At 40.5% G+C, this 15,110-nt stretch overlaps 1 protein-coding gene and 1 pseudogene across 1 annotated transcript; one reads left to right on the forward strand and one right to left on the reverse strand.

Annotated features, from left to right (window-relative positions):
• Positions 1 to 7,871: 7,871 nt before the first annotated feature.
• On the forward strand, positions 7,872 to 8,518 carry LOC143561437 (uncharacterized; annotated as a pseudogene).
• Positions 8,519 to 10,522: 2,004 nt separating this feature from the next.
• LOC143561438 (putative amino-acid acetyltransferase NAGS2, chloroplastic) lies at positions 10,523 to 14,259 on the reverse strand. The gene is made up of 10 exons (XM_077049527.1): positions 13,904 to 14,259; positions 13,244 to 13,331; positions 12,961 to 13,166; positions 12,735 to 12,886; positions 11,588 to 11,981; positions 11,402 to 11,499; positions 11,215 to 11,326; positions 10,970 to 11,129; positions 10,821 to 10,893; positions 10,523 to 10,739 (listed from the first exon to the last, which is right to left on the reverse strand). The coding sequence occupies exons 1-10, from the start codon at positions 14,237 to 14,239 to the stop codon at positions 10,589 to 10,591; spliced, it is 1,770 nt and encodes a 589-aa protein (XP_076905642.1). The 5' UTR covers positions 14,240 to 14,259; the 3' UTR covers positions 10,523 to 10,588.
• Positions 14,260 to 15,110: the final 851 nt, after the last annotated feature.

Genomic DNA, 15,110 nt, shown 5'->3' on the forward strand with positions numbered 1-15,110 from the left:
AGCTTGCGCGACGCGTGTGTTAGTGACAAAACTAACTTTTCCATGATGGAATAGCGCGTCTCAGGGTCTGTCAGCACCCGACTCACATAGTATATTGGCGTTTGGATCCCCTTGTGATCCACCAATAATACTGCTCCGATGGCGCGGTCTCCAGCTGACAAGTACAATGTAAGGGTTTCGCCAGGAAATGGAGCTGTGAGCGCGGGCAGCTTTATGAGACATTCTTTTATCTCACTGAAAGCTTGCTCAGCCTCAGGCGTCCACTTGAATTGGCTCTTCTTCAAGCAATTCCTCAAAGTGTTAACGAATGGAGTAGATTTGCTGGCGTGGTTCGCTAGGAACCTGTTGATTGACACCAATCTACCATTCAGCTTCTGAACCTCTTTCATGGTGGATGGTGAAGGCATGTCAAGGATGGCTTCCACCTTTTCAGGGTTCACCTTGAAACCATCCTTAGTGACCATTACACCAAGAAATTTCCCCTCTTCCGCGCCGAAAGTACATTTGCTCGGGTTGAGCTTCATGTTAACTTCCGTTAGGCGCTGAAGAGTTTCCTCGATGTCTTTGAGCATTTGTCTCTCCTCCCTGCTCTTGATCACCAAATCATCAACGTAGACTTCTAGATTTCTTCCGATTTGTTCACTGAAAACCGAATCCATAAGTCTCTGATAGGTTGCGCCCGCATTTTTTAAACCAAAGGGCATTTTTGTGTAACAAAAAACACCCTTGTCGGTTCTGAAGGCAGTCTTGTCTTCGTCCTGTGGTGCCATTTGAATCTGGTGATAGCCTTTGTAGGCATCCAGGAAACATTTGAGCTTGAATGGCGCCACGGAGTCCACCTTTGCGTCGATGTTTGGGAGGGGGTAACAGTCTTTCGGACATGCTTTGTTGAGGTCCTTGAAGTCAATACACATCCTCCATGACCCCCGTTGCTTTTCTTTACCATCACAGGATTGGCTACCCACGTCTGATATCGGATCGGGAGGATGATGTTTGCGCGCAACAGGTCCTCCACTTGCTCATTCATGGCCTTCGCCTTTTCATCCCCCATGACTCTCTTTTTCTGAGCAATTGGCTCCACCGACTTGAACGTGTTAAGAGAATGTTGCGCCAAGTCTCGCGGGACCCCCGTCATATCGGAGTGTTGCCACGCGAAAACCGACGTGTATTTTGTGAGCAACTTTTTCATTCTCAATCTCGTTTCGTCTGAAATGGTAGCGCCAATTGTGACCGTTTGCTCTGGGAATTTTGGGTTTAAAATCCACTTCTCTGGCGCATTGTCCGCCATTGGAAGTTTCATTCTCCCTTCCCGCGGCGTACTTGTCACTGCGCACAAATGATCGCGGTAAACAAATGTTACGCCTGTTGGTGTAGGGAACCCCAATGCGCCGTGCGCTGGCGACGGTACAGCATTAAATTGGGCAATCGTTCCCCTACCCAGGATCATATTGTGGCATGACGTGGTGGGCAAGACCAAGAAGTTGACAACTTCGGCTCGCTTGTGCTCATCATCCCCCATAGTTAGTTCAAACTGAATCTGGCCTAGGGGATGGATGATTTCATTTGAGACACCACAGATTGGTGCGTTCACAATTTCGAGCCGCGCTTGGTCTGCCGGGTCTAACTTTCTGAAACATTGCTCATACATAATGTCAGATTCGCTTCCAGTGTCCACCAGGACCTTTGACACTTCGTAATGAGCAATGTGTGTGGTGATGACGAGAGGACTGCTTATTGAAGGGCCTCCCCTGATTCTTGGGAAGATGACTTGCTGCTCGCGCCAATCTCCGTGGATTTGCGCGCTTCTCTTTCTTGACGTCTGCCCTTGTCGTCCCCCCTCAGCCACACAGATTCTTTTGTATTTCTTGCTGGCAGAGGCTCCTTCCGGTTGCTCATCTTCTATTCTTTGGTTTTTCACCAAGTGAGCCAGCCTGCCTGATTTTACATCCTTCTCGATCGCATCCTTTAAATGATGGCATGCGTCGGTGTTGTGGCCCGGGGACCTGTGAAATTCACAATATTTGCCACTGTTTTGCGGTCCCTTGTAGTGTAGTTGCTTGGGGGGCTTGAATTGAACATTCTCAGTACTTAACACCTGTGAAGGTGTTTTAGTGAGTGGAGTCCATATTCTTGGCAGAGGTCTGCTAGGATCTCTGCCGCCCTCCCTCTTGTCACCATCCCCGCGATTACGAACATCTTTTTGGGGCTGGGGTGAGCTTGGTTGCGCTTGCTTCTCTGCTGAAGAAAAACTTGTTGGCTGTAACCTGGACCATACAGAGTTCTGTTTGGCCCTCTTCTCTTTGCTGCGCGGTGATTCAGCCTGATGCGCTCTTTCTCTTGCCCTATCTTGGGCAATCTGTTTTTCATTTCTCGCGAAGACTCGCGAGGCTTCCATTAGTTTTGCCCAAGTGGTGGGCATACCATCTTTGCTTACGAGAGCTCGGCGGAGTTGATCACTGCGCGCGCCTTGTATAAAGGCCACGCGCAGGAGCTGCTCAGTTATACCCCCGATTGCCAGGGACTCCTGATTGAAACGAGTGATGTAATCTTCAATCGTTTCATCATTCCTGCGTACGCAGTGCATGATGTCATCAGGATCGCGCGTGTGCCTGCGCTGCTGTACGAAGTGGGCTTGGAACTTTTCTAATAGTTCCTCGAACCCATCAATTTGCCCAGTCGGCAAACTCTCGAACCATACCCGCGCTGCGCCCGTGAGGCAGCGAGCAAACATATGACACCATGTTGGCATCGTCCAGCTCTCTAGGTTTCCCGTGTTATAGAAACCTTGCAAAAAGTCATCTGGATCTGTTGTGCCATCATATTTGCCCAGACCACTTGGCATCTTGGTCTTGTGCTGGATGGGAGCCTGCGCGATGCGCGCAGTAAACTTTGAGTGTTTTACCAAGATGGCTGGTCTGTAGGGTGTGGTTACGTCCACTTGCCCTCTGACCGGTGGGCTGTATGGCATGTGCAGATCCAGATCTGCTCTGGCTCCAGGCGCCATGTTCACAGGCGCGCGGAGCTGTGAGCCTCCTGCATGAGTATCCCGCGTCTTCCTCATGCTATGCATTTCTTCATCACTGAACTCAGTGTGTGCAGTGTGAACAGAATGTCCTTCTTCCGGCGCACGCGGCCTCTTTGTAGTCTGCTTATCAAACGCTTGCCTTTGTGTTTGGTCGGCTAGCTTCTTCTGTTTGACCATTTCGTTGTACTTTTCTATCAGACGCCGCTGCTCGTTTATGAGCCATTCATTCGGATCATTTGTTTCTTCTTCTGGACCCATTGGTCCTTTCAGTTTCGCGCCGGCCATATTTTGTAACGCGAGATCGTCTGGAGGAGTTTCAGTCTGGCCGTGAGGGGTTGTGACGAAGGGACGGTTGCTGGTGGTACGCGTAGAATCACGCGGAACCCTCAGAACCTGCTGTCCGTCGTTAACACCCTCACGTTCAATATCCTCCAGAGCTTGATCAACGTTACGAATGCCAGAAACCATGGTGATTGATTTTTTTATTTTTTTTTTGTAGATCTGATTAGATCTGATTGCCGATGTAACAGTGGATGGCGCCATTTGTGGCGCCAATGACGAAACGTGGATCTATTCACTGGTAGCAGATCTACTTTCCTCGGGTGTGATTATACTATTTCACCGATGGTTCTTCTGGATCAGTGTTCTTCCACCTACAAAATGAACAGCGCCGTTACTTACCCCTCAGAAAGGGACAGATGGGTCCTCTTTGGGGTAACCCTCCGGCGTGAGAATAAGTATGTGTAGGAGAAGATAATAATGTGTGAGTAAGGGAATTGGGAGAGTATTGCTTAATAGCTGAATACTTTTTCTGTTACTCTGTATGATTGTGTGATTGAATATGCTTCAATGTGAATCAATGTCTTTGTAACTGTCAATGATTGAGTGTGAATGTGTTCATCAAAGTGGAGTTGATGCTGTATTTATAGTGCTAGGGTTTCCACTGATTAGGCTCAACCTCGTTGGCCTCCTCCAATCGCACTGCGCCACGTGTCCTCTGGGACACCTGGCGCTTTCTCGTTGGTTGTAATCACGTGGTAGCACATGTGTCATGCTGAGTTGTCGACCTTTCATTTGGCAGCTGTCAACATCAGCATATTCTTATTCCTTAAAAAGATGCCTTCTGGAAGGTTGTCTGACGTGCACAATCAAGGTTGCCCTAATCCTGATTTGGATAAGGACGAGGTCGATTATGTGCATGTGTGATATGCGCCCATCCTGAGGATGCGCGAGGTCTTCTCTTTATTCTCACGCGCAGATATTTCATGCGCAGATGTGATATGCGCCGCGCGCTGGTGCGCCGCGCGCATATGTGATGCGCGAGCATATGTGTGCCTGGGCAGATGTGATATGCACGAGCATGTGATAAGCGCCGCGCGCATATGTGATGCGCGAGCATATGTGTGCCTGGGCATATGATGCCTGAGCATGTTTGTATGCGCCATGCGCATAGGTTTTGGCTTTGTGCCTTCATAATGTGTTTATCTTGTGGGTTGACCCGCCTTGCTCGGTGTTGAGGCGGGTACATACCTCTTCAGTAACTATTTTATTGTTCGACAAACCATATGAACTATTTATCTAATTTACTCGGAGTAATAAGAAAGATAGTGCGCCCCTTCCCCTAATGTTGAGGTTATCATCAAAGCCATCTTATGTTTCTCCCTTCCTCACCAGTCCGAAAGTCGCCTCAAGAACAAAAACATCAATTCCAACTGCTTTCCAAATTAATGTATGCATATTTTGATATATAGGAACCTATATTTGTTTAACAAGTAGTCACCTTGATTCTCTGAATCATGAAAGAATATTTAGTTTGAATTTGCCCCTAAACCGAAGATCCGTCACCATTCACCAAATAAACAAAACTTGACTTAAATGCAGTTGTGTGTGTGTGTGTTTTGAAAATGTGAGCTGAAGCAAAGTCCGCTTGCAGTGGTCGTGATTTGTGTAGGGGTTTATGGAGAGCATATGTCCCTTGCAGTGATGGCGGTTTGTTGCTGGAGGAAGGTGGCATGATAACACGAACAGTCAGTTGAGAGTTGTTTGAATTTGTACTGAATGAACACGATCTAATAGTTGATTTGTGGAAATTGTGTATATCAAATGAGGGTAGACATTAGACAAAATGGATTTTTTTTGTTAAGAAATTGGATGCAACTAAGTAAATGCATTTGGTTCAAATTATAAATGTAACATTATACATTCTATATTTGTTGAGAAGTTCGCTAAGTGACCGGATTTAGTCACGAGTCTTGTAAGATGAACTTTACATTTAGACATTTTTATTTTTCTAACAAATTTACTTCCATCAAAATCCGAATATTTACTAGCTCATAATGCTCCTTGATAGCACTAAGAGTGTTAATGAGTCTAATCGTTGAAGATTTAATCTGCCCTGGCTTAACTTACAAGAGTTCGAGTTAGCTCTTGAGTAAGTAACAACCCTGGGTCGGCTCGTCTTTTAAAGAGAGATTGGATTTTAATAAATCAAAGTTTGGCCTATTGTCTTGTATTAATCCCATCTTAAGAAATTTCCTAGGTTAATCCCAACTTTCACCCTATTGGCCACCACTAATCATTTTCTTAACGGGAACTAACCCGGTTAGTTTTAGGGAAAAATATATCATTTCTTCAACCTGAGGGGGACAAATGCAAGATGTAATTTAACTTAAAAACTCATCACCATCACCACCACCACCACCGTCGCCGCCGCCACCACCCCTGCCACTACCACCACCATCACCATCGCGACCACAACCGCCGTCGTCGCCGCCACCACCACCACCACCACCACTTATTTATGGAGGGTTCGGAAAGTTATGTAATTGTTATTAATTATACACCTATGAACAATAAAGAAATATTACATATAATATAAAGTTATAATTAAAAAGATTTTAAAATAATTATAAATATATAAATATTATTATATAGAATAATTTAGAACTTTGGTGCCACAAAGTCTCCATTGGGCCACTTTACGGCACGTTATTAGTTGTAACACCCTAAGCAAATCTCACATTGGCCGTGGACAAGAGAGATCTTTGGTTCATAAGTAAATGTCCCGCCTCTTAAATCACCAAAGTGTTTTGGGCTTAATGGTAGTGGATGAAAGGAGAGCTTCACAGTTAAGCGTGCTCAGGTGGGAGTAGTAGCAGGATGGGTGACCTCCTAGGAAGTTTTCCCTGGGCAACCAAAAACAAATCCGTGAGCTCTTCGTGGGTAAAACGGACAATATTTGTGGTGCGAGGGGCTGGATGTTACATTAGTGGTATTTTTTTTGTTTTAGTTCGAGCCCATAACATATGTGACAAAAATCGGCCAAAAATCAATTTTGTTTTTGTTTTGTTTTAATTTTGGCATCGTAATGAACGTGACATATTCGCGTAAACTCACTACGTTTTGTTTTAGTTCTACTACCGTAACAAACGTAACGAAAACTAACCGAATGTTTATGTTTTTTAGTTATGGTACCGTCACGAATGTGATGGAAACCAACCGAATTCTCGTAGAGTGACCGCCTCAATGTCCGGGATCGATAACGATTGGGTTTTACCAACGATCGACTTTTTCCCACCGAAGCCACCCCATTTGATCCACCTTAATATTTATTTATTTTTTGTTTAGTTTTGGTACAATAACACGCGTAACCGGAACCGACCGAATTCGTGTCGACTTACTGTCTCAACACTTAAGATCACAACGCTTGGGTTTTACCAACACCCGAGTTTTACTAACTTGCCCAGCGCAACGCGCTGGGTAAAACACTAGTTGATTAATAAATAGTAAACGAGTTGACCTCGAGCTTCAAAAACCACTCATGAGTGATGAGCCGAGCTCGAGCTTTAGAAATTGAGAGAGAAACAAGCTGAGCTCGGCTCGACTCGTTTACTTCCATAGTTGGAGAAGAAAAATAAACATGGGTTTTAATAAACATAAGTGTTGTTGGAGAAATGACATATTTTGCCTAAAGATTAACTGGGTTAGTCTCGGTTAGAGAAAGGCTCGATGGAAATCAATATGGTGAAAGTTATGATTAACATAGGAAATTTCTTTAATTAGAATTATTGTTGGCCAAAAGGCCAAAATTTGGATTATTAAAATCCAATATCTCTTTGTTAAATTAACCCTAACTTAAACTTGTGCTCATTAAACTCAACTCCATTCATGCTTTAATTATTCGAGCCATTCACGAGCAGCTCAACTCATTACACCATAATAAACTTCTTGCGGGTCTCAAAACCGTAGTTATAAGGACCTTATCTAAACTAGAGTTGGCAATTTAGACACGTACACGAATACACAACACGAACCTAAACAACTTTAACACGTATCAGGTATGGCCGAAACATGTTTCGTGTTCTAAACATGTCGACACGAATCAATCTGTTAATTTTCGTGTCTAAAAAGGTAAAACACCCGTTTACCTGTTAAAAACACGTTAGTATCTGATTAGATTTTTTTTATAACTAAAAATATATATAATATGTTATATTATATACCTAAATACTAACCCTAAATAATACATCAATCCAAACTCCAGACACATCCACAAACAATAGCGGCACACGTCCAGATATCCGGTAGTCTCCCTTCGGCCTCCGATACTCCGATCTCCCTCTCTACGGCTACATCTCCGATTCTCTGGTCATCGCCTTCACATCTCCAATTCTCAGCGACGCCGATCACTGACTTTTGTTTCACTAAACATGTTGAGTATATGTTTTAAAACAGCTCTTATCGTGTATACCTCGTATTAATATGTTTGTATCCGTGTCTTATCGTACACGTCAGCCCTAATCTAAACTTCTCGTTGTTAACTGAAGTTGATATAAACTTTATACCTAAATTAGCACCTTAAGCCAAACAACAGGGTGTAAAACTGCCATTAAACAAAAGACAAGACCTGCTTAAACTACCACCATCATCTTCTTCTTCTTCAGATCCAAAACCCTAAACCATGGCAAGAATCACCTCCAAAACCCTACCAATCCTCCGATCACTCTCCCGTTTTCAATCCCATTTCTGCACGGCCACCGAAACCCATCCGGAGAAACTCGAACGCATCGCCGACGAGATTCTGAGCCTCACAAAGCTCGAAAGAAACGATTACGCAATCCTCTTACGTTACAAGATGGGGCTCAACAACTACGGCCCATTAGTCAGCGGCCTCGGCCCATCACTGGGCGGCGGCGGCGGGGGAAACGAAGGCGGCGGCGGAGAAGGTGGTATTTGACGTGAAGTTGGAGAAGTTTGATGCGCCGGCGAAGATTAAGATTATTAAAGAGGTTAGAGCGTTTACGAGTTTAGGGTTGAAGGAGGCTAAGGATTTGGTGGACAAGGCCCCGGCTGTCGTGAAGAAGGGGATTACGAAGGACGAAGCGGAAGCGATTGTTGCCAAGCTTAAGGAGTTAGGGGCTTCGGTTTCTATGGAATGAGTTTTAAACTTTTCACCGTCCTGTTGCTACGGGTACGCCAATGCCATAATTAATAAGTTTTATGGACTTGCAAGTTAAAGTGATTTTAGAATTGCTAGAAGCATTGCGGTTTTACCGATCAGTATTTGTTTTTGTATGCTTGTAACTGAATTGGTGTAGAGATTTCGAGCTTCGATTACAATATAAAAAAAAACATCTAGATTTATAGGGATTTGATATGCAAAGTTCTAGACGAAATGAATTGGTGAACCATTTGTGTACTCTTTCATGAAAAGTTTGTTTGTGTTTTGATGAACGAAAATGAACAATATTTTTTGTTCATTTAGGGGTGTTTGGGTTATGTTACCTCCTTATAACTTTTTCCTGTGAGTTCTCACAACATAAGCAATCCCAAACAACTTATCAACTTTTCAATAAGTTAAGTTATAAGTTGGTGAAAATAAGCAATCCCAAACACCTGCTTAGTTAAATGAACAACAATTGTTACTGGTATGCCGATAAGTTTTAAGGAGCCATACTTGAAATTGATTTTAGTTGTATTGCTTTTTGTTTGCTTGAGGTTGGATCCTGCTGTGCTGGTTATGAAAAGGGTTACATTTTTTGTGCTTTGTATGCTTGTAATTGATGACATGAAGGTGGTGGCGAATGAATGAGTTAGTGTAGAGATTTCATTGTCGCTGTGTTGCAGATACTTTGGCTAATTTTGTATCAGCTTCTGCAACTGTCTAGACGGCCATGGCTTTACTCAGTTGGGATGGATTCTAAGATCACGGATTTTTGGGCCCTACGGTAACTTAGGAAGAAACCGCCAGTGATGCAGTGACATAAGTTTCGTGTATCAACTTAAAGTCGTGTATTCTTTGAAATGTCTGCTTAAGTTTCCATTGGACGCTAGGCTACTCTCGCATATCACATTCAGGTCGTGACTTCAGTAAACGTAGGTTTTGTAGATCACTTCAAGCAATGGTTTTCATTACTTTTTGCGTATTTTGTGCTGAAGTTTAGACACGCCCCAACATACATAGTGAGATCATATGAATTGGTGGGGTATATTAGAGTGATCACTATGAATTAGTGGTATTTTAGCGTGATCACTATTAAAAGGGATAAAAGACTCCATCTTTTAAAAGTTTAAACGTACAACTTGTTGACAGATACCATGAGAACTTGCACATTTGTAGTGACACAAGCCACGCTTGCTACCTTTCATTAACTTAATTGAGTTGCACAACAGACCCACATGATTGATCTTGTGACCTGTGCAACAGACTTACATTGATCATATGGGTTTGATATGTTTGGATCGTCGTTATCGACCAAATTCCACTGATGTATTTCGATTCCTTTCTCTCTTATGTTTAGACGGATCAAGAAACTGAGTTCAATCTGTCTAAACTTGGTCCACAAAACAGTGCCAAACGCATTTGCATTGAATCCACCAGCCAAATGTAGGTTTTGTTGACGACACAATATGAACGGATAATAATACGCGAGAGTACTGGGCTATATATAGGATATATCACAATAGAAAAATTGTCCAGTTTCGTGATCCGACTAATTTGCATCTTCCTTTTGGTGTCACGGCGCCGTCCTGTACATATTACCACCTGTGTATGATCCAAATAATACTAATAACATAAAGAGACTGTCTTGTAATTCTACAAGTTAGCTAATAATCTTTTAGTAAAGTTTCCACTGTTAGCCTACGTGTATGTCCAAATTTGTAACTTCTTAACATTATGTCTATTTTTTTCTAATTTAATTTGTAATAATTTAACATTATTACCAAATTAATTTACCAATTTCCCTCATCTATCAATAAAATAAAAACGAATTACTTGCGCATTCGCAAAATGAGTAAAATTTACATCCATACCTTAGGTTGACACAGGTAAACAAAATTATAACAAAAAACCAAAGTTGGATTATTTAAAAAGGGGCATAAAAAATCCTTCAGATCCCTAAATATGCATTTAGCTTGGATATACCAAATAACAAGCTCATGACTCCAACATTAACAATAAACTAGCCCCAAAACTCCCTTCCAATGCACCAACCTCCAGACCAACACATACAAACTTATCCACATTATCTAATAAAGAAAACATCTCACCATTCAACAGACTTAAGCAAACATACTATCAACACGAATACCACTCGTGTCTGGTAACAGTTCCTTCATATAATACTTGGATCCACGTGACAGATTTATCCTTTTTCTCCTTTCCACCGGCATATGCTCAATCGAGCACTCTGTAAACCCACGTCTCACAAACCTGTCAAAATCCCAATATTTTTTTAGTCCAAATAGCTAACCATCTTTAACAAACGACCCGGGAAGTAGAAGCATAACATACCAGTCTGCTGTCCGTGTTGTCAGCAAAAATAGCCTTTCCAGCCCTATTGAGGACGCCTTTTTCTCAATATAATCTGCCAACATATATAGCTCTTATTATCTTTTTCTAAAAAAATAAAAAGTAATGCAAAGACAAGTTAATAATTATACCAAGTAATTTGTCTCCTTGTCCTTGTCCCCGACAATCAGGAGAAACCGCAATAGCAGCAACCTCCCCGCATTTATATTCATAGAACGGAAACAAAGCGGCACATGCTATAACTTGCCCTTCTCTCTCCACAACAATGAACGAATCCAATGCATTAAGTAGCTAAAAACATAACACAACGCTTACAATTAACTATTATCAGAAAGATTCAATATTTTAATTTTTAATTCAATACAAAGTTACAAACCTCTTCATCAGTCCGCTTAACCAAAGTTCCAGAATCTTCTAACGGTTTGAAAATTGCCCTTATTCCAGGAAGATCATCCACCTTTGCCATCCTTGTACCTTCATATAAATCACTGCAAAGTACAAAATATATGTTTACTTGACTCTTACTGTTAAAATTTATAATTTTTATTGTATTTTTCGCATACCTAGCAACCATAGTTCCGACTCCATCTCTTTGGAACAGCTCCTTTAATAGCACTCCCGGTACATTCATATCTAGCAAATGAACTCTTTGAACACCTCCCTAATATTATATAAACATAAGACAAAGCACAATTAATGAAAATCGTTATATTATAATCTTAATTACATATAACTCTTTAAGGACTTACTCTGCAAACATAAGTAGCAGCAGCTATCTCTGATATATGCCCGTGTGATCTACTCAACCTTTCTTGCCCGCCAATGGCAAACCCTTGTTCACTTGACCACAATCCGTTTCCATTATCGAAACCGACACCATTTTGAAACGTTCCAGTAAACCTGTCACCAGATGTCTTTCCAATCTTTGGAAGAAGGGAACTAGATTCCTCCTCGCCAATGGCTTTTACGTAATTAGCAGCAATCTCGCTTTGCTTCGCTCGTTTACGTACTAACATGTCAGCATCTTCAAGAGTCAAAAATCTAATTAAACGGCCTGATTCGTCCAAAATTGGATCAACTATTATGCAGATAAGCTTCTCGGCTCCTAGAGCCAAAGCACACGCAGTAGCAACCTCATACGTGCTGCATTATTTACAGCAAGAAACATTTAAAACTTAAACTTTTGCAATATAGTTACAGCTAAAAAGTTATTTGCTAATTAAGAGCAAGAGAGCATTAATATAATACCAAAAGTAGAATACAAGCAATAGAGGGTACATCAGTTACATGTGAACTGTGTACATTGGTCAAAGTCAAACTATGTCCCCAACATAATCTTGGGCCAACAAAACCTATTTTGATTTTTTGGGTCGAAAATCCTAGGGACTACGATCGTGTTATTTTATATCATTGTAACTTTACACAATAGTAACCAAGTTTTTCAACTATCTCACTAAACTCATTTTTTTTTTCACCTAAAGTTACTCAACTTTCATTCGGTATTTCAATATTATGAGAATCTTTTATAGATGCTAATTTTTTTTTACAATTATGTGAGGGGTAAATGAAACACCTATGAATCTTGATTACTATTTAGTGATTATTTTTTCCAAATCTGACTTAATTTAACCATTATGAAGCTTGATTATTTTTTAGTATACATCTTTCTTCAATATAACCATCTACTTCAAGTTTCATGGAAAAAATTAACACTTACTACTTACTAGTAACCAAGATTCAATATGTTTCATTTGCCTTGCTTAATTTCAAAAAAAGTAAACATATATAAAAAAAATTACCTAGGATTGAAACATAAATGGAAATTTTCCCTTTTATATCCAATTAGATCATGCCAAAAAAATACCTAGCAGTAAATCCATATACTATTAAGCATACTTGCAATTCAGAACATCTCCAGAGCTTGAATATCCAAGGTTGCTTAAGATCACAATAGAATCGTTATCCAGCCTCTCCCGTATGCGATGCACATCCACTTTCTTCACTTCACCCGTTGCTTCATAGTCAATGCCTTCAACAACTCCTCTTTTCTGTCAAAAATACCATAACTTGAGTAACAAATATTCCTTCATATCGCAAAAACCAAAAAGATTACTATCATTACCTTGGCAGCAAGAAAATTGCCACTTGCAACACTAGCATTAGCATGCCACCGCCTGTTTTCTCCATGTCTACGAATGCCACATAATGACGGCCCACGTGACAGCTTTGCTTCGATCATCAAACGGATTCTTCCAGCCGAATCCATAGCTGCCTTGAGAGACTCAGGGTCTGTAATTCTGTATCTTCCAACATGCTTCGGTTCTCGTCCTGAATTTACATCAAATTAACTATATATTCATATAAACTATACAAACGTTCACCAAGAAAACCTAGGCTTTGCTAACCTTTCTCGGCTAAAAGCTGATCAATCTGCACATGTGTCCCTGGAACAAGAACAAATTTGATTCCTAGTCCATGAAGAAGAGATATATCCTGCATACAGTTTAATTAATTAACACAAATCATCAAATCATGAGTATTATGTTATGTTGGTGAATTGATAAAATAATAATAATAATAATAATAATAATAATAATAATAATAATAATAAACAAGAATATCTATAACTCCAAATTTTGTTAACCCAAGAAAAATAACTCAAAAACATAAATTACAACCCATATCATAACTAGGTCTATATAACCCGTGGTGGATCCGGTACAAATAAAATTAGCATACTAAACTAGTAATACAAATAACTCGACTAATTAACTAGTAATTATAAAAAATAATATAGTATAATAATAATTACTCTAGTTCAAAAGTTAATAGTCTAATAATAATTAGACTAGTTTTCACGATAAAAGTAATAAAATTCATTTGTATTTGTCCACACACAGGCACTACACAGACACTGTAACTTATCTAGACCAGTCAAACCATAAATAGAATTGCTAATACAACCCAGATTCGGTTATTAACAATTTCACTATAAAATAGTTTGATCACAAAGTCACATATACAAAACAACAATTTAATTTTATAATTTGAAGGTATAGACTTGCCATTAAAATAGCATCCAAATGTGAGCTATCAACTACTTCAGCCGACAAAAGAACCACGAACGTACTCCCTCGATGAGCCGTAAAATACGGCCACGCTTCTCTGAAAAACGTCACAAATTCGTCATCCTTTATAGGCTTGGCGGCGGCGGTTGCTTCATCGCTCTCGTACTCGTACAAAACATTACACGTGGTAACAGAAACCTTGTTTTTTGGGAAGCATTTAGCATCGGAATTGAAGAGCGGCAGTTTTAGTGATCCGAGTGGCGGGGTAACGGCGTCCGAGTGACGGCGTAAGGGTTGTTGAGAGAGGAGAGAACTGGAAGATGTGGCGGCCATAACGGAGGTAACGATCGGGTTAGTGGCCGTTGTGTGAATAATAAGTTGGAGACGAGAGGCTAAATAATGAATGATGATATTTTGAGGGTAAGAATTGGACGCTGTAGTTGTAGACAGTGGAGACGGGTCAAGATTTGGTTAGGTAGTAAACAAGTCGGCTAAAGCTCAAGTTTAACTAGGCTAAACTTGAACTCACTTTGTTTCGAGCTTTTTTTTTTTTTTTTTTTTTTGTGTACATAAGCTTGTGAGTTTTCATTTTTTAAACTTGAGCTAGGCTCGTTTATTATAAACTAGCTTTTATCCCTGTGTTACGAGGGTTGCTTAATATTATTTGTTTGTAATATTTATATATATTTTTTGATTTAATTTTATTTATTGTAATGAAGTTAATAATATAATTAGGGTTTGATAATAAAAGGGTTTCATAAATAAATGAGATGTTATAACCTAATTTAAAAGCTATCTAGGTTTGATGAGACCCATGATCCGCTTATGTTTTTTACTATAAAATTGTTTATTAATTATAAATAATGACTTTTTAAAAAAGAAGATTCGGATATTAATTTTTAGTATATCCCTATTTTATAGAATTTTCATATAATCAATCCTGAGGGGATTACTGTGGACCCAGCTAAGATTGAAGCGATAAAGAATTGGAAGACGCCGCAAAACCCCACTGAGATACGCAGTTTCTTAGGGTTGGCCGGATATTATCGGAGATTCATTCAAGGGTTCTCCAAGATAGCCGCACCGTTGACCGGGATGACCCGAAAGACTGTGGTGTTCAATTGGGGTAAGCATCAGAAAGAAGCATTTGAAGAATTGAAAAAGAGGCTCACGCAAGCTCCAATTCTCGTTTTACCCGACGGTA

The sequence above is a fragment of the Bidens hawaiensis genome, unplaced genomic scaffold, assembly GCF_021521415.1.
Source record: "Bidens hawaiensis isolate Kalapana, Puna unplaced genomic scaffold, B.hawaiensis_p1.1 tig00020676_1, whole genome shotgun sequence".
In the NCBI taxonomy this organism is placed as follows: Eukaryota; Viridiplantae; Streptophyta; class Magnoliopsida; order Asterales; family Asteraceae; genus Bidens; species Bidens hawaiensis.

What these genes read in the sequence shown, in the direction of transcription:
- LOC143561438 (XM_077049527.1), bottom strand. Translation starts at nt 14,239, where the DNA reads ATGGCCGCCACATCTTCCAGTTCTCTCCTCTCTCAACAACCCTTACGC. An exon ending in GGAGATGTTCTGAATTGCAA is followed by an intron (nt 11,982 to 12,734) that starts GTATGCTTAATA and finishes TAAATAATGCAG; the next exon opens with CACGTATGAGGTTGCTACTG. An exon ending in TTAAGCGGACTGATGAAGAG is followed by an intron (nt 11,130 to 11,214) that starts GTTTGTAACTTT and finishes TTATGTTTTTAG; the next exon opens with CTACTTAATGCATTGGATTC.